Source organism: Octopus bimaculoides, chromosome 22, assembly GCF_046866305.1.
Source record: "Octopus bimaculoides isolate indiv1 chromosome 22, ASM4686630v1, whole genome shotgun sequence".
NCBI classification, from domain to species: domain Eukaryota; kingdom Metazoa; phylum Mollusca; class Cephalopoda; order Octopoda; family Octopodidae; genus Octopus; species Octopus bimaculoides.
The window spans coordinates 33,970,799-33,995,694 of NC_142949.1; the positions used below are offsets into that span (position 1 = coordinate 33,970,799).

At 51.9% G+C, this 24,896-nt stretch overlaps 1 protein-coding gene across 2 annotated transcripts in view; it reads right to left on the reverse strand.

Annotated features, from left to right (window-relative positions):
- Positions 1-1,099: 1,099 nt before the first annotated feature.
- The window catches only part of LOC106880773 (uncharacterized), a 55,062-nt gene continuing 31,265 nt past the window's right edge, over positions 1,100-24,896 (reverse strand). For both annotated transcript variants that reach the window (XM_089339548.1, XM_052975740.2), the window contains exons 6-12: positions 24,492-24,611; positions 23,998-24,093; positions 22,958-23,128; positions 21,411-21,544; positions 3,407-3,543; positions 2,091-2,137; positions 1,100-1,476 (exon numbers count right to left, since the gene is read on the reverse strand). In XM_089339548.1, coding sequence (XP_089195674.1) covers positions 1,400-1,476; positions 2,091-2,137; positions 3,407-3,543; positions 21,411-21,544; positions 22,958-23,128; positions 23,998-24,093; positions 24,492-24,611 — 782 coding nt within the window. In that variant the 3' untranslated portion in view covers positions 1,100-1,399. The remainder of the gene's footprint in view (positions 1,477-2,090; positions 2,138-3,406; positions 3,544-21,410; positions 21,545-22,957; positions 23,129-23,997; positions 24,094-24,491; positions 24,612-24,896) is intronic.

The window sequence follows — 24,896 nt, forward strand, 5'->3', positions numbered from 1 at the left end:
CTTCAGTGTCGAGTCTTCTTTTTCAGTTTTTTTTACCTTTTATAGTTGTCTCCTCTCGCTACCTTGTCTCTGACTACCTCATTGGGTGCAGTTCCTCTGAACAGACCTGTTGGCTAGCTGGGTGCTTCAGAATATTTCTGGATGGGCACTAGTTTGTAATAATGCTAAAGTGGAATTTCGAAATAAGTGTATCACTGTAAATCTGAGGGTGCACCATTGAATAATGGGGCAGAGCTGTCCAGTACCCCCACTTGGTGAGGGGCATGCCTGTGAACAAACTAACTAACTGCTTGTCTCCATTCTAGCTCACTTGATGCACAGTTTCTACTCAATTTCTCTTAAAAATACAACGTCAGCACAACGCTTAGCCAAGGAGGTCATACACAATTAAAATCAAAAATACTTGGCTGAAAGCAAATTTCTTAACCACACATCTTGGCCTTGGCCACAAGGCTGGATGATGTTCTCGAAGGCACCCATTAGGTATTTTACCGAATAAAGTCTACTGGAGTGATGGTTTGGGTGGCAGTGTCATCCAATGGGGGAAAATCTCTGGTGTTCTTTAAAAAAGAGACAAAGGTCACTTCAGCAATTTACATGAAAATGTTGGAGGATAATGTTTGACCATGGGTGACCGAAACATCTGGAGATAATTACATGTCCACACAAGACAGTGTGCCTTCTCATACATCCAGTGTGACACGGCAGTGGTGCAGGAACCATTTCAGCAGGTTTGAGACGTGTCTTATATGCTAAACTTCAAATGCATTTAACAGCTTTGTGTGTTATAGAAAGCTGGCAGAAACGTTAGCACGCCTGGCGAAATGCTTAGCGGTATTTCGTCTGCTGTTACGTTCTAAGTTCAAATTCCGCCGAGGTCGACTTTGCCTTTCATCCTTTCGGGGTTGATTAAATAAGTACCAGTTACACACTGGGGTCGACATAATTGACTTAATCCGTTTGTCCCCTCTGTGTTTAGCCCCTTGTGGGCAGTAAAGAAATAAATAAGAAAGACTCTTCCACAATATAAGTGCTTCAGTATGAACACAGTCTTAGATTAAGTTACTCACTCGACAAATTAAAACTCAGGAAGAAAATCAATTTTTTGAAAAATTATTTTTTCTTCTTCTTTCTTCAGGAGTCAAAATTTCCCCTCCTACCATCACCACTGTCCATCCTTCCACCCCTTTAACAGACAATTACAAAATAGTGAAAGAAATACATTTTGTGAGATGACGAAATGAATGTCTTTTTTTTTTTTTTCTTTTTTTATCTAATAACTTAAGGTGTGTGTGTTACTGGTCAGATTAAATATACCCGGAGTTGGAAACTTTCACGTCATGATTGGTTCAATTACGGTTCAATACAGTTTGGTAGAGAATGTTGCTTCTCCAGAGAATTACTGTATAGCACAGACGGAACTGGACTTGTCATTCACTGGTTGACCAAACTGGTTTTCAGCTCGACGACGGTTTGCTGTAAAGACACACAAAAATTTGAAACTGTTAGAACATTTTTAGTTATGGACGTCATCTGCATGAGGGAACAACAGTTGAGTTTTGGTGATCTTTCAGAGAAAGTACATCAAAACCGAAAGTATTTGTTTGGTGATTCCTGTAAAATGCGTTTTATTTCTTCGATTTTTTCCCAGCTGCCTGGCTTATGTGTATGTATGTGTTTATGCATGTGTATGTATGTGTTTATGCATGTGTATGTGTGCACAGCTGTAGCAGTACCAAGTATCGTGGAAAATACTCGACACTCAAGCATCAATCTCTAAACCCTATGCATGTATGTGTGTGTGTATATGCACAGCTGTAGTAGTGTTGAGTATCGCAGAAAATACTCGACACTCAAGCATCTGAGAGCCAGTTCTGGTATTAATATTATTACAGCAGTTTAAATGACTGCATAGAAGAGCCATGGGCAAACTATGTCCTGTGGCACTTTCTGAATGGCACACCTAATGAAAAATTATCTTGAATTTCTTTAGTAGTGTGGCATGCCTGGTCAGGATTCATGCCTCATGTGGTCTTTATCTTGGAACCACACCTTTGTACATAGATAACAGCTTTAGTTTAAACACTTACCTTCAATATAAACTTCTCGGTTGAATTTTCCAGCAGCCAATGCCATCCTAGAAAAATTTGGAAAAAGAAACAAAATTTAATGTCTTCAACATAGGTGCAAGGTGTGGCTGTATGGTAAGAAGCCTGCTTCCCAACCACATAGTTCTGGGTTCAGTCCCACTGCTTGCCCCCTTGGGCAAGTGTCTTCTACTATAGCCTCGAACCAGTCAAAACCTTGCGGGGTGGATTTGGTAGATGGAAACTGAAAGAAACCTATTATGTGTATACATATATATACAGTAGAACCTCACAGTACGAGTGCTCCATTGTACGCGCACACAAATTCAGTTAATAAAACCAGTTTACATATTTCTTTTACATTCTCTTTTTTATAATTGGCATTTGACTTGTAACTATACCTTTTCTGTTTTAAAACCCATAAAAAATTATTTTTGAGTGGTTTTTGGGGAGGGCTGGAACAGATTAATTGTATTTTAGTTAATTTCAATGGGGAAAGATTAATTTGTAAAATGAGTAAATCGTAAGACGACCTCAGTCATCGAATGAATTAAACTCGTACTGTGAGGTTTCACTGTGTATATATACATATATATATATATATATATATATATGTGTGTGTATGTCCCCCGCTACTGCTTGACGACTGGTTTTAGTGTTTACTAAGTACTAAGCTTAAAAAAATAAGTCCTGGCGTTTTGTTCAATTAAAACTCTTCTAGGTGGTGCCCCAGCACGGCAAGTAAAAGATTAATGCTAGAAGATCTCATGTTTTGTATTATTATTATTTAACTCACAAGATGATCATGATCCAACTAGCCTATAATTAAATGCATTCTAGTCATGCACCTCAGCATCCTGTCTTATTTTCATGGGTGTATAGTATCAGAATACATTATCCAATGTGTCATGGTGTAATTTAAAGGTGACAATCTTTCTCCATTTCCTCGCCAAAATATAATCTAAAATCTTAGTGGCTGTGTGGTAAGTAGTTTGCTTACCAATCCCACTGCGTGGCACCTTGGACAATTGTATTCTACTATAGCCTCAGGCTGACCAAAGCCTTGTGAGTGGATTTGGTAGACGGAAACTGAAAGAAGCCCATCGTGTGTATATATATGTATTGGTGTGTTTGTCCCCCCCCCCCCACCATTGCTTGACAACCGATGCTGGTGTGTTTACGTCCCCATAACTTAGCGGTTCAGCAAAAAGAGACCGAAAGAATAAGTCCTTGGGGATCGATTCTCTCGACTAAAGGCGGTGCTCCAGCATGGCTGCAGTCAAATGACTGAGACAGGAGAAAGAGAATAGAATACTCACGTGTCCCTTCCGGGTCTCAGCGAAACTTCAAACACTCCGTAAACAGGTTTGTGGTCTGATAAATTGATGTTCATGACACTGTTATAATCAGTACAAATGATGATGTTTTTACGTCGTGAACGAAACAATATTCTGTCCTGTAAAAGAAAAAGACAGTAGCATCACTTTACAACTGATAAGATATAAGACCAATCTTTATTCTTTAATATAAACTAAGTTATAAGATAGAGGCCTATTCAAAGTACAACGTATGCAAATGCTTTATGAGATATGTATACCACAATCACTTAATTATATAAAGAGGAGTTAGGAAGGGCATCCAGCTGTAGAAACTCTGCCAAATCAGATTGCAGCCTGGTGTAGCCATCTGGTTTCACCAGTCCTTAGTCAAATCATCCAACCCATGCTAGCATGGAAAGCGGATGTTAAACGAGGATGAGGAGTCAGAGTGAAAGTTTTTTGTTTCGAAGTCACGTACATGCAAACACAGACATAGTGGCTGTGAGGTGAGAAGCTTGCTTCCAAACCACAAGGTTCCGGGTTCATTTCCACTACGTGGCACCTTGTGCCTTCTACTACAGCCTCGGGCTGACAAAAGCCTTGCGAGTGAATTTGGCAGATGAAGACTGACAGAAGCCCATCGTGTGTATTTATATACGTACGTGCAAAGGGTGGCCCAACGGACGCACGTCCGTTCGAATTCTGCCCGAACGGACGTGCGTGCAGAGGCAGGCCGAACTAACGCACGTACGTACGAATTCCGCCCGAACGGACGTACGTGCAGAGGGAGGCCGAACGGACGCACGTACGTTCCAATTCCACCCGAACGGACGTACATGCAGCGCGAGGCCGAACGGACATACGTACGTACGAATTCCACCCGTCGGACGTACGTGCAGGGCGAGGCCGAATGGACGCACGTACGTTACAATTCCGCCTGAACGGACCTACGTGCAGGGCGAGGCCGAACGGACCTACGTGCAGGGCGAGGCCGAACGGACGCACATACGTTGGAATTCCGCCCGAACGGACGTACGTGCAGAGGAAGGCCGAACGGACGCACGTTCGTTCGAATTCAGCCCGAATGGACGTACGTGCAGTGGGAGGCCGAACGGAATCACGTACATTGGAATTCAGCCCGAACGACGTACGTGCAGGGGGAGGCCAAACTGACGCACGTACGTTCGAATTTCGCCCGAACGGGCGTACGTGCAGAGGGAAGCCGAAGGGACGCTTGTACGTTCGAATTCCGCTCGAACGTACATACGTGCAGCGCGAGGCCGAACGGACATACGTACGTACGAATTCCACCCGTCAGACGTACGTGTAGGGCGAGGCGGAATGGACGCACGTACGTTCCAATTCAACCCGAACGGACGTACGTGCAGCGCGACGCCGAACGGACATACGTACGTTACAATTCCGCCTGAACGGACCTACGTGCAGGGGGAGGCCGAACGGACAGAGGTACGTTCAAATTCCGAACGGACGTACGTGAAGTGGGAGGCCGAAAGGACGCACGTACGTGAAGAGGGAGGCCGAACGGACGCACGTACGTTCGAATTCCGCCCGAACGGACGTACGTGCAGGGGGAGGCCGAACGGAATCACGTATGTTCAAATTCCGCCTGAACGGACGTACGTGCAGAGAGAGGACGAACGGACGTACGTACGTTCTAATTCCGCGCGTTGGGCGTACGTGCAGGGCGAGGCCGAACGGACGCACGTACGTTCGAATTCCTAACGGACGTACGTGTAATTGGAGGCCGAAGGGACGCACGTAGGTTCGAATTCGGCCCGAAAGGACGTATGTGAAAAGGGTGGCCGAACTGACGCACGTACCTACGTGCAGGGGGAGGCCGAATTCCGCCCGAACGGGCTTACGTTCATGTGGAGACCGAACGGACGCACGTGCGTTCGAATTCCGCCTGAACGGACGTACGTGAAGAGGCAGGCTGAACGGACGAACGTACGTTCGAGTTCCGACCGAACGGACGTACGTGCAGAGCGAGACCGAACGGACGTACGTGCAGAGCGAGGCCGAAAGGACGCTCGCACGTTACAATTAAGCCCGAACGGACGTACGTGCAGCGTGAGGCCGAATGGACGCATGTATGTTCCAATTCCGCCCGAACGGACGTATGGGCAGGGAGACGACGAACGGACGCACGTACGTTCGAATTCCGCCCGGACGGTCGTACGTGCAAGGGGAGGCCGAACGGACGTTCGAATTCCACCCAAACGGACGTACGTGCAGGGGGAGGCCGAACGGACGCGCGTACGATCGAATTCCACTCCAAAGTACGTACGTGCTGGGGGGGGGGCGAAAGAAATCACGTACGTTCGAATTCCCAACGAAGGTACGTGCAGAGGGAGGCTGAACGGACGAACGTACGTTCAAATTCCGCCTGAACGGACGTACGTGCAGAGAGAGGACGAACGGACGCACGTACGTTCGGGTTCTGACCGAACGGACGTACGTGCAGAGCGAGGCCAAAGGGACGCTGGCACGTTACAATTAAGCCCGAACGGACGTACGTGCAGGGGGAGGCCGAACGGACGTACGTACGTTCGAATTCCGCGCGTTAGACGTACGTGCAGGGCGAGGCCGAATGGACGCATGTACGTTCCAATTCCGGCCGAAGCGACGTACGTGGAGGGGGAGGCCGAACGGACGCACGTACGATCGAATTCCGCCCGAACGTACGTACATGCAGCGCGAGGCCGAATGGACGCACGTACGTTACAATTCCGCCTGAACGGACGTACGTGCAGGGCGAGGCCGAATGTACGCACGTACGTTACAATTCCGCCTGAACGGACGTACGTGCAGGGCGAGGCCAAACGGACGAACGTACGTTCAAATTCCGCCTGAACGGACGTACGTGCAGAGCGAGACCGAACGGATGTACGTGCAAAGCGAGGCCGAAGGGACGCTCGCACGTTACAATTAAGCCCGAACGGACGTACGTTCGTTCGAATTCCGCGCGTCGGACGTACGTGCAGGGTGAGGCCGAATGGACGCATGTACGTTCCAATTCCGCCCGAACCGACGTACGTGCAGGGGGAGGCCGAACGGACGCACGTGCAGAGAGAGGACGAACGGACGCACGTACGTTCGAATTCCGCCAGAACGCACGTACATCCAGCGCGAGGCCGAACGGACATACGTACGTACGAATTCCCCCCGTCTGACGTACGTGCAGAGCGAGGCCGAATGGACGCACGTACGTTACAATTCCGCCTGAACGGACGTACGTGCAGGGAGAGGCCGAACGGACGCACGTGCGTTCGAATTCCGCCTGAACGGACGTACGTGAAGAGGCAGGCTGAACGGACGAACGTACGTTCGAGTTCCGACCGAACGGACGTACGTGCAGAGCGAGACCGAACGGACGCACGTGCAGAGCGAGGCCGAACGGACGTACGTGCAGAGCGAGACCGAACGGACGTACGTGCATAGCGAGGCCGAAAGGACGCTCGCACGTTACAATTAAGCCCGAACGGACGTACGTGCAGGGTGAGGCCGAATGGACGCATGTATGTTCCAATTCCGCCCGAACGGACGTATGGGCAGGGGGACCGACGAACGGACGCACGTACGTTCGAATTCCGCCCGGACGGTCGTACGTGCAAGGGGAGGCCGAACGGACGTTCGATCGAATTTCACTCCAAAGTACGTACGTGCTGGGGGGGGGGCGAAAGGAATCACGTACGTTCGAATTCCCAACGAAGGTACGTGCAGAGGGAGGCTGAAAGGACGAACGGACGTTCAAATTCCACCTGAACGGACGTACGTGCAGAGAGAGAGGACGAACGGACGCACGTACGTTCGAGTTCTGACCGAACGGACGTACGTGCAGAGCGAGGCCAAAGGGACGCTGGCACGTTACAATTAAGCCCGAACGGACGTACGTGCAGGGGGAGGCCGAACGGATGTACGTACGTTCGAATTCCGCGCGTTGGACGTACGTGCAGGGCGAGGCCGAATGGACGCATGTACGTTCCAATTCCGGCCGAAGCGACGTACGTGCAGGGGGAGGCCGAACGGACGCACGTACGTTCGAATTCCGCACGAACGTACGCACGTACGTTACAATTCCGCCTGAACGGACGTACGTGCAGGGCGAGGCCGAATGTACGCACGTACGTTACAATTCCACCTGAACGGACGTACGGGCAGGGCGAGGCCAAACGGACGAACGTACGTTCAAATTCCGCCTGAACGGACGTACGTGCAGAGAGAGGACGAACGGACGCACGTACGTTCGAGTTCCGAACGGACGTACGTGCAGAGCGAGACCGAACGGACGTACGTGCAGAGCGAGACCGAACGGACGTACGTGCAGAGCGAGGTCGAAGGGACGCTCGCACGTTACAATTAAGCCCGAACGGACGTACGTACGTTCGAATTCCGCGCGTTGGACGTACGTGCAGGGTGAGGCCGAATGGACGCATGTACGTTCCAATTCCGCCCGAAGCGACGTACGTGCAGGGGGAGGCCGAACGGACGCACGTACGTTCGAATTCCGCCAGAACGTAGGTACATCCAGCGCGAGGCCGAACGGACATACTTACGTACGAATTACACCCGTCTGACGTACGTGAAGGGCGAGGCCGAATGGACGCACGTACGTTACAATTCCGCCTGAACGGACGTACGTGAAGAGGCAGGCTGAACGGACGAACGTACGTTCGAGTTCCGACCGAACGGACGTACGTGCAGAGCGAGACCGAACGGACGTACGTGCAGAGCGAGGCGGAAGGGACGCTCGCACGTAACAATTAAGCCCGAACGGACGTACGTACGTTCGAATTCCGCGCGTTGGACGTACGTGCAGGGTGAGGCCGAATGGACGCATGTACGTTCGAATTCCGCCCGAAGCGACGTACGTGCAGGGGGAGGCCGAACGGACGCATGTACGTTCGAATTCCGCCAGATCGTACGTACATCCAGTGCGAGGCCGAACGGACATACGTACGTACGAATTCCACCCGTCTGACGTACGTGCAGGGCGAGGCCGAATGGACGCACGTACGTTACAATTCCGCCTGAACGGACGTACGTGCAGGGCGAGGCCGAACGGACGCACGTGCGTTCGAATTCCGCCTGAACGGACGTACGTGAAGAGGCAGGCTGAACGGACGAACGTACGTTCGAGTTCCGACCGAACGGACGTACGTGCAGAGCGAGACCGAACGGACGTACATGCAGAGCGAGGCCGAACGGACGTACGTGCAGGGCGAGGCCGAATGTACGCACGTACGCTACAATTCCGCCTGAACGGACGTACGTGCAGGGCGAGGCCGAATGTACGCACGTACGTTACAATTCCGCCTGAACGGACGTACGTGCAGGGCGAGGCCAAACGGACGAACGTACGTTCAAATTCCGCCTGAACGGACGTACGTGCAGAGAGAGGACGAACGGACGCACGTACGTTCGAGTTCCGAACGGACGTACGTGCAGAGTGAGACCGAACGGACGTACGTGCAGAGCGAGGCCGAAGGGACGCTCGCACGTTACAATTAAGCCCGAACGGACGTACGTACGTTCGAATTCCGCGCGTTGGACGTACGTGCAGGGTGAGGCCGAATGGACGCATGTACGTTCCAATTCCGCTCGAAGCGACGTACGTGCAGGGGGAGGCCGAACGGACGCACGTACGTTCGAATTCCGCCAGAACGTACGTACATCCAGCGCGAGGCCGAACGGACATACGTACGTACGAATTCACCCCGTCTGACGTACGTGCAGGGCGAGGCCGAACGGACGCACGTGCGTTCGAATTCCGCCTGAACGGACGTACGTGCAGGGCGAGGCCGAACGGACGCACGTGCGTTCGAATTCCGCCTGAACGGACGTACGTGAAGAGGCAGGCTGAACGGACGAACGTACGTTCGAGTTCCGACCGAACGTACGTACGTGCAGAGCGAGACCGAACGGACGTATGTGCAGAGCGAGGCCGAATGACGCTCGCAGGTTACAATTAAGCCCGAACGGACGTACGTGCAGGGCGACGCCGAATGGACGCAAGTATGTTCCAATTCCGCCCGAACGGACGTATGGGCAGAGGGACGACGAACGGACGCACGTACGTTCGAATTCAGCCCGGACGGTCGTACGTGCAGGGGGAGGCCGAACGGACGCGCGTACGATCGAATTCCACTCCAAAGTACGTACGTGCTGGGGGAGGCCGAAAGGAATCACGTACGTTCGAATTCCCAACGAAGGTACGTGCAGAGGGAGGCTGAACGGACGAACGGACGTTCAAATTCCACCTGAACGGACGTACGTGCAGAGAGAGAACGAACGGACGCACGTACGTTCGAGTTCTGACCGAACGGACGTACGTGCAGAGCGAGGCCAAAGGGACGCTGGCACGTTACAATTAAGCCCGAACGGACGTACGTGCAGGGGGAGGCCGAATGGACGCATGTACGTTCCAATTCCGGCAGAAGCGACGTACCTGCAGGGGGAGGCCGAACGGACGCACATACGTTCGAATTCCGCCCGAACGTACGTACATGCTGCGCGAGGCCCAATGGGCGCACGTACGTTACAATTCCGCCTGAACGCATGTACGTGAAGGGCGAGGCCGAATGTACGCACGTACGTTACAAATCCGCCTGAACGGACGTGCGTGCAGAGAGAGGACGAACGGACGCACGTACGTTCGAGTTCCGCCCGAACGGACGTACGTGCAGAGCGAGACCGAACGGACGTACGTGCAGAGCGAGGCCGAAGGGACGCTCGCACGTAACAATTAAGCCCGAACGGACGTACGTACGTTCGAATTCCGCGCGTTGGACGTACGTGCAGGGTGAGGCCGAATGGACGCATGTACGTTCCAATTCCGCCCGAAGCGACGTACGTGCAGGGGGAGGCCGAACGGACGCACGTACGTTCGAATTCCGCCAGAACGTACGTACATCCAGCGCGAGGCCGAACGGACATACGTACGTACGAATTCCACCCGTCTGACGTACGTGCAGGGCGAGGCCGAACGGACGCACGTGCGTTCGAATTCCGCCTGAACGGACGTACGTGAAGAGGCAGGCTGAACGGACGAACGTACGTTCGAGTTCCGACCGAACGGACGTACGTGCAGAGCGAGACCGAACGGACGTACGTGCAGAGCGAGGCCGAACGGACGTACGTGCAGGGCGAGGCCGAATGTACGCACGTACGTTACAATTCCGCCTGAACGGACGGACGGGCAGGGCGAGGCCAAACGGACGAACGTACGTTCAAATTCCGCCTGAACGGACGTACGTGCAGAGAGAGGCCGAACGGACGCACGTGCGTTCGAATTCCGCCTGAACGGACGTACGTGAAGAGGCAGGCTGAACGGACGAACGTACGTTCGAGTTCCGACCGAACGTACGTACGTGCAGAGCGAGACCGAACGGACGTACGTGCAGAGCGAGGCCGAACGGACGTACGTGCAGAGCGAGACCGAACGGACGTATGTGCAGAGCGAGGCCGAAAGGACGCTCGCAGGTTACAATTAAGCCCGAACGGACGTACGTGCAGGGCGACGCCGAATGGACGCAAGTATGTTCCAATTCCGCCCGAACGGACGTATGGGCAGGGGGACGACGAACGGACGCACGTACGTTCGAATTCAGCCCGGACGGTCGTACGTGCAGGGGGAGGCCGAACGGACGCGCGTACGATCGAATTCCACTCCAAAGTACGTACGTGCTGGGGGAGGCCGAAAGGAATCACGTACGTTCGAATTCCCAACGAAGGTACGTGCAGAGGGAGGCTGAACGGACGAACGGACGTTCAAATTCCACCTGAACGGACGTACGTGCAGAGAGAGGACGAACGGACGCACGTACGTTCGAGTTCTGACCGAACGGACGTACGTGCAGAGCGAGGCCAAAGGGACGCTGGCACGTTACAATTAAGCCCGAACGGACGTACGTGCAGGGGGAGGCCGAATGGACGCATGTACGTTCCAATTCCGGCAGAAGCGACGTACGTGCAGGGGGAGGCCGAACGGACGCACGTACGTTCGAATTCCGCCCGAACGTACGTACATGCTGCGCGAGGCCCAATGGACGCACGTACGTTACAATTCCGCCTGAACGGATGTACGTGAAGGGCGAGGCCGAATGTACGCACGTACGTTACAATTCCGCCTGAACGGACGTGCGTGCAGAGAGAGGACGAACGGACGCACGTACGTTCGAGTTCCGCCCGAACGGACGTACGTGCAGAGCGAGACCGAACGGACGTACGTGCAGAGCGAGGCCGAAGGGACGCTCGCACGTAACAATTAAGCCCGAACGGACGTACGTACGTTCGAATTCCGCGCGTTGGACGTACGTGCAGGGTGAGGCCGAATGGACGCATGTACGTTCCAATTCCGCCCGAAGCGACGTACATCCAGCGCGAGGCCGAACGGACATACGTACGTACGAATTCCACCCGTCTGACGTACGTGCAGGGCGAGGCCGAATGGACGCACGTACGTTACAATTCCGAATGATCGGACGTACGTGCAGGGCGAGGCCGAACGGACGCACGTGCGTTCGAATTCCGCCTGAACGGACGTACGTGAAGAGGCAGGCTGAACGGACGAACGTACGTTCGAGTTCCGACCGAACGGACGTACGTGCAGAGCGAGACCGAACGGACGTACGTGCAGAGCGAGGCCGAACGGACGTACGTGCAGGGCGAGGCCGAATGTACGCACGTACGTTACAATTCCGCCTGAAGGGACGGACGGGCAGGGCGAGGCCAAACGGACGAACGTACGTTCAAATTCCGCCTGAACGGACGTACGTGCAGAGAGAGGACGAACGGACGCACGTACGTTCGACGTACGTGCAGAGCGAGACCGAACGGACGTACGTGCAGAGCGAGGCCGAAGGGACGCTCGCACGTAACAATTAAGCCCGAACGGACGTACATACGTTCGAATTCCGCGCGTTGGACGTACGTGCAGGGTGAGGCCGAATGGACGCATGTACGTTCCAATTCCGCCCGAAGCGACGTACGTGCAGGGGGAGGCCGAACGGACGCACGTACGTTCGAATACCGCCAGAACGTACGTACATCCAGCGCGATGCCGAACGGACATACGTACGTACGAATTACACCCGTCTGACGTACGTGAAGGGCGAGGCCGAATGGACGCACGTACGTTACAATTCCGCCTGCACGGACGTACGTGAAGAGGCAGGCTGAACGGACGAACGTACGTTCGAGTTCCGACCGAACGGACGTACGTGCAGAGCGAGACTGAACGGACGTACGTGCAGAGCGAGGCCGAACGGACGTACGTGCAGAGCGAGGCCGAACGGACGTACGTGCAGAGCGAGGCCGAACGGACGTACGTGCAGGGCGAGGCCGAATGTACGCACGTACGTTACAATTCCGCCTGAACGGACGGACGGGCAGGGCGAGGCCAAACGGACGAACGTACGTTCAAATTCCGCCTGAACGGACGTACGCGCAGAGAGAGGCCGAACGGACGCACGTGCGTTCGAATTCCGCCTGAACGGACGTACGTGAAGAGGCAGGCTGAACGGACGAACGTACGTTCGAGTTCCGACCGAACGTACGTACGTGCAGAGCGAGACCGAACGGACGTACGTGCAGAGCGAGGCCGAACGGACGTACGTGCAGAGCGAGACCGAACGGACGTATGTGCAGAGCGAGGCCGAAAGGACGCTCGCAGGTTACAATTAAGCCCGAACGGACGTACGTGCAGGGCGACGCCGAATGGACGCAAGTATGTTCCAATTCCGCCCGAACGGACGTATGGGCAGGGGGACGACGAACGGACGCACGTACGTTCGAATTCAGCCCGGACGGTCGTACGTGCAGGGGGAGGCCGAACGGACGCGCGTACGATCGAATTCCACTCCAAAGTACGTACGTGCTGGGGGAGGCCGAAAGGAATCACGTACGTTCGAATTCCCAACGAAGGTACGTGCAGAGGGAGGCTGAACGGACGAACGGACGTTCAAATTCCACCTGAACGGACGTACGTGCAGAGAGAGGACGAACGGACGCACGTACGTTCGAGTTCTGACCGAACGGACGTACGTGCAGAGCGAGGCCAAAGGGACGCTGGCACGTTACAATTAAGCCCGAACGGACGTACGTGCAGGGGGAGGCCGAATGGACGCATGTACGTTCCAATTCCGGCAGAAGCGACGTACGTGCAGGGGGAGGCCGAACGGACGCACGTACGTTCGAATTCCGCCCGAACGTACGTACATGCTGCGCGAGGCCCAATGGACGCACGTACGTTACAATTCCGCCTGAACGCATGTACGTGAAGGGCGAGGCCGAATGTACGCACGTACGTCACAATTCCGCCTGAACGGACGTGCGTGCAGAGAGAGGACGAACGGACGCACGTACGTTCGAGTTCCGCCCGAACGGACGTACGTGCAGAGCGAGACCGAACGGACGTACGTGCAGAGCGAGGCCGAAGGGACGCTCGCACGTTACAATTAAGCCCGAACGGACGTACGTACGTTCGAATTCCGCGCGTTGGACGTACGTGCAGGGTGAGGCCGAATGGACGCATGTACGTTCCAATTCCGCCCGAAGCGACGTACATCCAGCGCGAGGCCGAACGGACATACGTACGTACGAATTCCACCCGTCTGACGTACGTGCAGGGCGAGGCCGAATGGACGCACGTACGTTACAATTCCGCCTGATCTGACGTACGTGCAGGGCGAGGCCGAACGGACGCACGTGCGTTCGAATACCGCCTGAACGGACGTACGTGAAGAGGCAGGCTGAACGGACGAACGTACGTTCGAGTTCCGACCGAACGGATGTACGTGCAGAGCGAGACCGAACGGACGTACGTGCAGAGCGAGGCCGAACGGACGTACGTGCAGGGCGAGGCCGAATGTACGCACGTACGTTACAATTCCGCCTGAACGGACGGACGGGCAGGGCGAGGCCAAACGGACGAACGTACGTTCAAATTCCGCCTGAACGGACGTACGTGCAGAGAGAGGACGAACGGACGCACGTACGTTCGACGTACGTGCAGAGCGAGACCGAACGGACGTACGTGCAGAGCGAGGCCGAATGGACGCATGTACGTTCCAATTCCGCCCGAAGCGACGTACGTGCAGGGGGAGGCCGAACGGACGCACGTACGTTCGAATTCCGCCAGAACGTACGTACATCCAGCGCGAGGCCGAACGGACATACGTACGTACGAATTACACCCGTCTGACGTACGTGAAGGGCGAGGCCGAATGGACGCACGTACGTTACAATTCCGCCTGAACGGACGTACGTGAAGAGGCAGGCTGAACGGACGAACGTACGTTCGAGTTCCGACCGAACGGACGTACGTGCAGAGCGAGACTGAACGGACGTACGTGCAGAGCAAGACTGAACGGACGTACGTGCAGAGCGAGGCCGAACGGACGTACGTGCAGAGCGAGGCCGAACGGACGTACGTGCAGAGCGAGGCCGAACGGACGTACCTGCAGAGCGAGGCCGAACGGACGTACATGCAGGGCCAGGTCGAATGTACGCACGTACGTTACAATTCCGCCTGAACGGACGGACGGGCAGGGCGAGGCCAAACGGACGAACGTACGTTCAAATTCCGCCTGAACGGACGTACGTGCAGAGAGAGGCGGAACGGACGCACGTGCGTTCGAATTCCGCCTGAACGGACGTACGTGAAGAGGCAGGCTGAACGGACGAACGTACGTGCAGAGCGAGACCGAACGGACGTACGTGCAGAGCGAGGCCGAACGGACGTACGTGCAGAGCGAGACCGAACGGACGTATGTGCAGAGCGAGGCCGAAAGGACGCTCGCAGGTTACAATTAAACCCGAACGGACGTACGTGCAGGGCGACGCCGAATGGACGCAAGTATGTTCCAATTCCGCCCGAACGGACGTATGGGCAGGGGGACGACGAACGGACGCACGTACGTTCGAATTCAGCCCGGACGGTCGTACGTGCAGGGGGAGGCCGAACGGACGCGCGTACGATCGAATTCCACTCCAAAGTACGTACGTGCTGCGGGAGGCCGAAAGGAATCACGTACGTTCGAATTCCCAACGAAGGTACGTGCAGAGGGAGGCTGAACGGACGAACGGACGTTCAAATTCCACCTGAACGGACGTACGTGCAGAGAGAGGACGAACGGACGCACGTACGTTCGAGTTCTGACCGAACGGACGTACGTGCAGAGCGAGGCCAAAGGGACGCTGGCACGTTACAACTAAGCCCGAACGGACGTACGTGCAGGGGGAGTCCGAATGGACGCATGTACGTTCCAATTCCGGCAGAAGCGACGTACGTGCAGGGGGAGGCCGAACGGACGCACGTACGTTCGAATTCCGCCCGAACGTACGTACATGCTGCGCGAGGCCCAATGGACGCACGTACGTTACAATTCCGCCTGAACGGATGTACGTGAAGGGCGAGGCCGAATGTACGCACGTACGTTACAATTCCGCTTGAACGGACGTACGTGCAGAGCGAGGCCGAAGGGACGCTCGCACGTAACAATTAAGCCCGAACGGACGTACGTACGTTCGAATTCCGCGCGTTGGACGTACGTGTAGGGTGAGGCCGAATGGACGCATGTACGTTCCAATTCCGCCCGAAGCGACGTACGTGCAGGGGGAGGCAGAACGGACGCACGTACGTTCGAATTCCGCCTGAACGTACGTACATCCAGCGCGAGGCCGAACGGACATACGTACGTACGAATTACACCCGTCTGACGTACGTGAAGGGCGAGGCCGAATGGACGCACGTACGTTACAATTCCGCCTGAACGGACGTACGTGAAGAGGCAGGCTGAACGGACGAACGTACGTTCGAGTTCCGACCGAACGGACGTACGTGCAGAGCGAGACTGAACGGACGTACGTGCAGAGCGAGGCCGAACGGACGTACGTGCAGAGCGAGACCGAACGGACGTACGTGCAGAGCGAGGCCGAAAGGACGCTCGCAGGTTACAATTAAGCCCGAACGGACGTACGTGCAGGGCGACGCCGAATGAACGCAAGTATGTTCCAATTCCGCCCGAACGGACGTATGGGCAGGGGGACGACGAACGGACGCACGTACGTTCGAATTCCGCCCGGACGGTCGTACGTGCAGGGGGAGGCCGAACGGACGCGCGTACGATCGAATTCCACTCCAAAGTACGTACGTGCTGGGGGAGGCCGAAAGGAATCACGTACGTTCGAATTCCCAACGAAGGTACGTGCAGAGGGAGGCTGAACGGACGAACGTACGTTCAAATTCCACCTGAACGGACGTACGTGCAGAGAGAGGACGAACGGACGCACGTACGTTCGAGTTCTGACCGAACGGACGTAAGTGCAGGGCGAGGCCGAATGGACGCATGTACGTTCCAATTCCGGCCGAAGCGACGTACGTGCAGGGGGAGGCCGAACGGACGCACGTACGTTCGAATTCCGCCCGAACGTACGTACATGCAGCGCGAGGCCGAATGGACGCACGTACGTTACAATTCCGCCTGAACGGACGTACGTGCAGGGCGAGGCCGAATGTACGCACGTACGTTACAATTCCGCCTGAACGGACGTACGTGCAGGGCGAGGCCAAACGGACGAACGTACGTTCAAATTCCGCCTGAACGGACGTACGTGCAGAGAGAGGACGAACGGACGCACGTACGTTCGAGTTCTGAACGGACGTACGTGCAGAGCGAGGCCGAAGGGACGCTCGCACGTTACAATTAAGCCCGAACGGACGTACGTACGTTCGAATTCCGCGCGTTGGACGTACGTGCAGGGTGAGGCCGAATGGACGTATGTACGTTCCAATTCCGCCCGAAGCGACGTTCGTGCAGGGGGAGGCCGAACGGACGAACGTACGTTCGAATTCCGCCAGAACGTACGTACATCCAGCGCCAGGCCGAACGGACATACGTACGTACGAATTACACCCGTCTGACGTACGTGAAGGGAGAGGCCGAATGGACGCACGTACGTTACAATTCCGCCTGAACGGACGTACGTGAAGAGGCAGGCTGAACGGACGAACGTACGTTCGAGTTCCGACCGAACGGACGTACGTGCAGAGCGAGGCCGAACGGACGTACGTGCATAACGAGACCGAACGGACGTACGTGCAGAGCGAGGCCGAAAGGACGCTCGCACGTTACAATTAAGCCCGAACGGACGTACGTGCAGGGCGAGGCCGAATGGACGCAAGTATGTTCCAATTCCGCCCGAACGGACGTATGGGCAGGGGGACGACGAACGGACGCACGTACGTTCGAATTCCGCCCGGACGGTCGTACGTGCAGGGGGAGGCCGAACGGACGCGCGTACGATCGAATTCCACTCCAAAGTACGTACGTGCTGGGGGAGGCCGAAAGGAATCACGTACGTTCGAATTCCCAACGAAGATACGTGCAGAGGGAGGCTGAACGGACGAAGGTACCTTCAAATTCCACCTGAACGGACGTACGTGCAGAGAGAGGACGAACGGACGCACGTACGTTCGAGTTCTGACCGAACGGACGTATGTGCAGAGCGAGACCGAACGGACGTACGTGCTGGGAGAGGCCGAACGGACGCATGTACGTTGGAATTCCGCCCGATCGGACGTACGTGCAGGGGGAGGCCGAATGGACGCACGTACGTTACAATGCCGCCTGAACGAACCTACGTGCAGGGCGAGGCCGAACGGACGCATGTACGTTCCAATTCCGCCCGAACGGACGTACGTGCAGAGGGACGTTGAACGGACGCACATAGTTCCAATTCCGCCCGAATGGACGTACGTGCAGAGGGAGCCCGAACGGACGCACGTACGTTCGTATTCCGCCCGACCGGACGAACGTGTAGCGCGAGGCCGAACGGACGTACGTACGTTCGAATTCTGTTCGTCGGACGTACGTGCAGAGGGAGTCGAATGGACGCACATACGTTCGATTTCCGCCCGAACGGACATACGTGCTGGGGGAGGCCGAACGGACGCATGTACGTTGGAATTCAGCCCGAACGGACGTACGTGCATGGAGAGGCCGAACGGACGCACGTAGATTCGAATTCCGCCCCAACGGACGTACGTGCTGGGGAAGGCCGAACGGACGCACGTACGTTCGAATTCCGCCTGAAAGTACGTACATCCTGGGGGAGGCCGAACGGAATCACGTACATTCGAATTCCGAACGAACGTACGTGCAGAGCCAGGCCGAACTGACGCACGTACGTTCGAATTCAGCCCGAATGGACGTACGTGCAGTGGGAGGCCGAACGGACGCACGTACGTTGAAATTCAGCCCTAACGACGTACGTGCAGGAGGAGTCCGAACGGACGCAGGTACGTTCGAATACTGCTCGTCGGACATACGTGCAAGGCGAGGCCGAACGGATGCATGTACGCTCCAATTCCGCCCGAACGGACGTACGTGCAGGGGGAGGCCGAACGGAGGCACGTGTGTTCGAATTCCGCCCGAACGGACGTACGTGCAGGTTCGAATTCCGCCCGAACGAACGTACCTGCCGAGGAAGGCCGAACGGACGCACGAACTCCGCCTAAACGGACGTACGTGCAGGGGGAGGCCGAACTGAGGCACGTACGTTCGAATTCCACCCGAATGGACCTACGTGCAGGGTGAGGTGTAACGGACGCCCGTACGTTCGAATTCAGCCTGAACGGACGCACGTGCTGGGGAGGACCGAACGGACGCATGTACGTTCGAATTCCGCCCGAACGGACGTACGTGCAGGGGGAGGCCGAACGGACGCACGTACGTTCGAATTCCGCCCGAACGGACGTACGTGCAGGGGGAGGCCGAACGGACGCACGTACGTTCGTATTCCGCCCGAACGGACGTACGTGCAGGGGGAGGCAGAACGGACGCACGTGCATTTGAATTCCGCCCGAACGAACGCACGTACGTTCGAAATTCGCCCGAACGGACGTACGTGCAGGCGGAAGCCGAACGGATGCACGTACGTTTGAATTCCGCCCGAAAGGATGTACGTGGTGGGGGAGGCCGAACGGAATCACGTACGTTCGAATTCCGCCCGAACGGACGGACGTGCAGAGGGAGGCTGAAAGGACGCACGTACGTTCAAATTCCGTCCGAACGGACGCACGTACGTTCCAATAAGCCCGAAGGGACGTACGTGCAGGGGAAGGCCGTACCGGTGCAAGTACGTTCGAATTCCGCCCGAACGGACACCCGTGCAGGGGGAGGCCGTACGGACACACGTACGTTCGAATTCAGCCCGAACGGACGTACGTGCAGAAGGAGGCCTAACGGATTCACGAACGTTCGAATTCCACCCCAACTGACGTACGTGCAGAGGGAGGCCGAACGGACGCACGTATCTTTGAATTCTGTCCGAACGGACGTAACCCTAACCCTAACACCCTCGTGAAAATCGTGGTAAATTTACAAAACATTGACGAACATGAGTTATATTTTACTGAATGATTGTGTACTTGCGCGTGTATGCTTTTGAGAGAGCGAGAGAGGTAGAGAGAGGTAGAGAGAGGAAGAGGAAGAGGTAGAGAGGGGGAGAGAAAGGAATAGGGGTAGTTAAAAGTTTTCTTATGACTGCTTCTCTTCACTGCCTATTACTTCATTAGAAATCTAAGGATGCACATAAGCACATAATAGAGAAAAATGAAACAAATATGGACGACTTGCTCCGAAACACCACCGAGTGGGGGAACACTTCTCAAAAATAACCTGCAGTTGTTTCCTTCAAAATTCCTACATGCTTGAAATGTACATACATCAAGGTACATTTGTACAAAATTTCATGAAAAAATATTCATTTTCCAGGAAGTTAAGAGGAATTTAAGTGGAATTTCCGAATATTGTACCCCACCCCCTTCCAAAACACTTTCACCGAAATTATATATATTTGGAATCTACATAATAAATAATATATGCATAGAAAATTTCATTAAAAAATATTCATTTTTATGAAAGTTATGACCTTCCAAAGTTGGGGGATACAACTCTGTAGTTATGCCATCAATGTTTTGTAAATATACCACGATGTGAATGATTGTGTTTACTTGCACGTGTATACGTTTGAGAGAGCGAGAGAGGAAGAGGGGGAGAAATGAATAGAGATTGAGAGCAATGTGTATGTTGTTGTTACAGGTCATGTATGTGTGGTTGTGTGTGTTTTTACATATCTATGTTATGAAAAATAGGTAAAGAATACTGAGATGAAAGTTTAATCTATGACGTTGTATGTATCACTTTCTCTCTCTCTCCCTCTCCCTCTTTTACTCTTACTCTCTATATTTTTATGTTGAGAGCGTGTGTAAGAATGGTGTTCCAGGTAGAAGGGATGAAATATAAAAGTTGCTAGAAACAACAGCCAAATCTCCCTTAAATCACACAAAGTAAACAGAATTTTAAAAATCTAATTACTGCACTGGAAAGTTCAGATCGAGAAAATTCCATCGATTTTTAAAACTTTTACGAAAAAGTGGAAAATGTGGATTTCTATAAACTTTCAAAAAGGCTTCACACAGACACACAACTTCAGCTTTATATATTAAGATATATAAATAAATAAATATATATAAATAAATAAATAAATATATATATATATATAAATAAATATATATATAAATATATATATATATAAATAAATATATATATAAATAAATATATATATAAATATATATATATATAAATAAATATATATTTATATATATATATATATATATATATAAATATATATAAATATATAAATGTATATATATATAAATAGATATATAAATGTATATATATATATAAATATATCAAGTGGTGGTGGTGGTGAGAAGAAACACACACACACACACACAGGTATATCAGCAGAATTGATATCCCAAAGCTGAGGAGTCACATGAGGAGCAGTAATGTGGGTGATGCCGCCATGTAAAAAGCACCTTCCATCCACGACGAACCAGCAGAGGGAGAGAGAGAAAAAGAAAAAAAATAAACACAGCATGTGACAAAAGAATAATGTAATATATATATCTTACTGTGTAAGAAGGTGTACGTAGCTTGTGGTAAGAGAAAGGCTTTTCAGAGACTTCTTCGCTTGAAGACTTCATATCAAATTTATATGTCGGTTGGAAACTAATTCTTCCTTCTTGGAATCCTTTGAATATCTTCCCTGAAACAAACACAAAATAATTAGCATAGTTACAACATCATCAAGTGTTTAACAACAATTTTCGGTGTTAGGGAACGAGATTAACCTTGTGAGTTTCGTGGCAGTATTATCTAAGGTGCATCGCTCAGTGGTTAGAGCGTTGAGCTTACAGTCAGGGGGTAGTGAGTTCGATTCCCAGACCAGGATGTGTTGTGTTCTTGAGCAAGACGCTTTATTTCACGTTGCTCCAGATCGCTCAGCTGTAGAAATGAGTTGCTACGTCACTGGTGCCAAAGTCAACATTGACAGCTAAAATTTTCTTGGAATTACCATTTTGTCACAACTTTACATTCTGAGTTCATATTCTGCCACATAAAAGCACCCAGCACACTGTAATGTGGTTGGCATTAGGAAAGGCATCCCCCTGTAGAAATCATGCCAAATCAGACAGGAATCTGGTACAGCCCCATCCCACCGGCCCTAGTTAACCTGTCCAACCCATGCCAGCATGGACATCGGACGTTAAAATGGTAATGATGATTAACTGATAGGCACACACACAGGTGCAGATGTGGCTGTGTTCAAAAAAGCTCGCTTTGTAACCACATAGTTTCAGGTTCAGTCCCACTGCACAGCACCATAAGCAAGTATCAACTGCTATAGCCCTGGGCCAACCAATGCCTTGTGATTATATTTGGTAGTTGGAAACTGTAAAAATCCTTCATATATGTATGTGTATGTGTGTTTTTCCCACCATCGCCACCACGTGACAACTGGTGTTTGTTTACGAATCTGTAACTTAGTGGTTCACTGAAAGGGATTGATAGACAAAATACCAGCCTTAAAAATGAGAAATAAGCCCTGGGGTCACTTTGTTTAGCTAAATCTTTCAAAGCAGTGCTCCAGTATGACAAGAAAGAAGATGATGTTTTTAATAGACAACTGCAACCTCAGCTTGTTTGGGAATCTGAATGATATGTAATTCACCGTGGCACATCACTAGCCAAAACGAAGCAAAAGAATAAGGAATAATAAAAATTAAAATAAAACAAAAATGAAAAAAAAAAATCCTAATAGGGATGATGCACGCCCTGCGCTCACACAAGGATAGAATTAAATTTAATTTCATAATATATTCTCAGACAAATTCATATTTTAACAAAATGACATCAAGAGTTATTTCCCCTGCTTATCGTTTATGCATGCATAACAAAGAAAAGAAAAATATTTTGATTTACCCGTCTGCCAGTTTTAAAGATAATCCAACCAAAATTTAATGAGTTTGAGCCACTCATCTGAGGAGTGTTTCTGTCAAATTTGGTGAAAATCTCTTCAGCAGTTTTACAGTAATTTTGCAAACACACAGACAAAGACAAGCAACTACAATATCCTGCTTTCGCACGCAGGGTAACAAGCAAAAAAAAAAAAACATACCTTCATTGAGAAGCTCCATTAGTTGATCACTTTGGAGAATTTTTTCAAAATTTGGTCTTGGCCTGGCGTCGTCCTTCACCACCATTTCCTCTAACAACGGACACTTTGTTCCATTGATGCGAAAGTTGAAATCACCCATCCAAAAGACAGAATCATATCGAGCCGTAACATCTACAAGGAAAAAAGAAACGGATAACAAAAAAGAAAGCACAAAGGTTAAAGGCTACGATGTGTCGGTGGGAGTATGTGTGTATGTGCATCCATGACAATAGGTAGGTGGCTGTGTGGTAAGAGGTTTGCTTCCCAACCACATGATTCCAGGTTCGGTCCCACTGCATGGCATCTTGGACAAGTGTCTTCTACCATAACCTTGGGTCAACCAAAGCCTTGTGAGTGGATTTAGTAGACGGAAACTGAAAGAAGTCCATGGAAAGCGGACGTTAAACGATATGCAGAGGCGTGGCTGTGTGGTAACAAGCTTGTCTCGTAACTACATGGTTCCAGGTTCAGTTCCACTGCATGGAACCTGGGTCAAGTGTCTCAGTGTCTTCTATTATAGCCTCAGGTCGACCAAAGCCTTGTAAGTGGATTTGGTAGACGGAAACTGAAAGAAGCCTGTCATGTGTATGTGTGTGTGGAAGAAGTATGGTAAGAATCTTATTTCCCAACCACATGGTTCCAGGTTCAGTTTCTCTACTGTATAGCCTTGGGCTGACCAGAGCCTTGTGAGTGGCTTTGGTAGACGGAAACTGAAAGAGGCCCGTCATGTATGCATATATGTGTGTATGTGTATTTGTTCCTCACCACTGTTTGACAACTGGTGTTGCTGTGTTTATGTTCCCGTCACTTAGCAGTTCAGCAAAAGAGACCGATAAAGTAAGCACCACACTTATAAAAAAAATAAGTGCTGGAGTCGATTTGTTTGGCTAAAACCTTCCAAGGTGTTGGTTGCCCCAGCATGGCCACAGTCCAATGACTGAAACAAACAATAAAAAAAAAACATATATGCAAAGAAAGCAAGAAAGGGGGCAGCACTGTACCTTTACTGCCACTGAACTGGGATCCTTTTGGCAATCTCAAGTCACGGATGGTCTTCTCATAGTCGCTCATGCGGTCAGCCATCTTCTGGTATGATGCTACAATGTAAACAACGTAAAAGGAAATTTCTTAATATTCTTTGTGTGATACTAAGATAAAAAGATCTAATCATCATCATCATCATCATCGTTTAACGTCTGCTTTCCATGCTGGCATGGGTTGGATGGTTTGAGTGAGAACCAGCAAACTAGTAGGCTGCAATTGGCTCCAATCTGATCTAATAATAATAAATAATAATCCTTTCTGTTAAAGGCACAAGGCCTGAAATTATGGGGGAGGGGGTCTAGTCAATTGCATTGACCCAGTGTCTCATGGGTGCTTAATTTATCAACCCCGAAAGGATATATATGCACACACACAGGCATAGACGCACATATAGACATAACAGATAATAGTCTGTCTTATGTAAGCTTTCCTAATAAATCAAGGTATTTACCTGTGAAATGAGAAATGATGAATAGCATGGAGGTACCAAAAAATGTCAGCGCCACGGCAACAGATCCTTTTGTTTTAATCATAGTGACAGCTCTTGTGGTGATGGAGTCTTCTTCAGGTACTGACAAGAACAACAAAGAAATGTGACACGGATGACAGATGTGGGAAAATAACAAAAAAGAAAGGTAAGAGAAGAATTAACTGGTACTTATTTTATTGACCCCGAAAGGATGAAAGGTAAAGTCGACCCCGGTGGAATTTGAACTCAGAATGTAAAAGCAGCAGAAATTCTGCTAAGCAATTTCTCAGTCATCTTGCCATCTTAATAATAATAATAATAATAATCCTTTCTACTATAGGCACAAGGCCTGAAATTTTTTTTTGGGAGGGGGGGGAACCAGTCAAT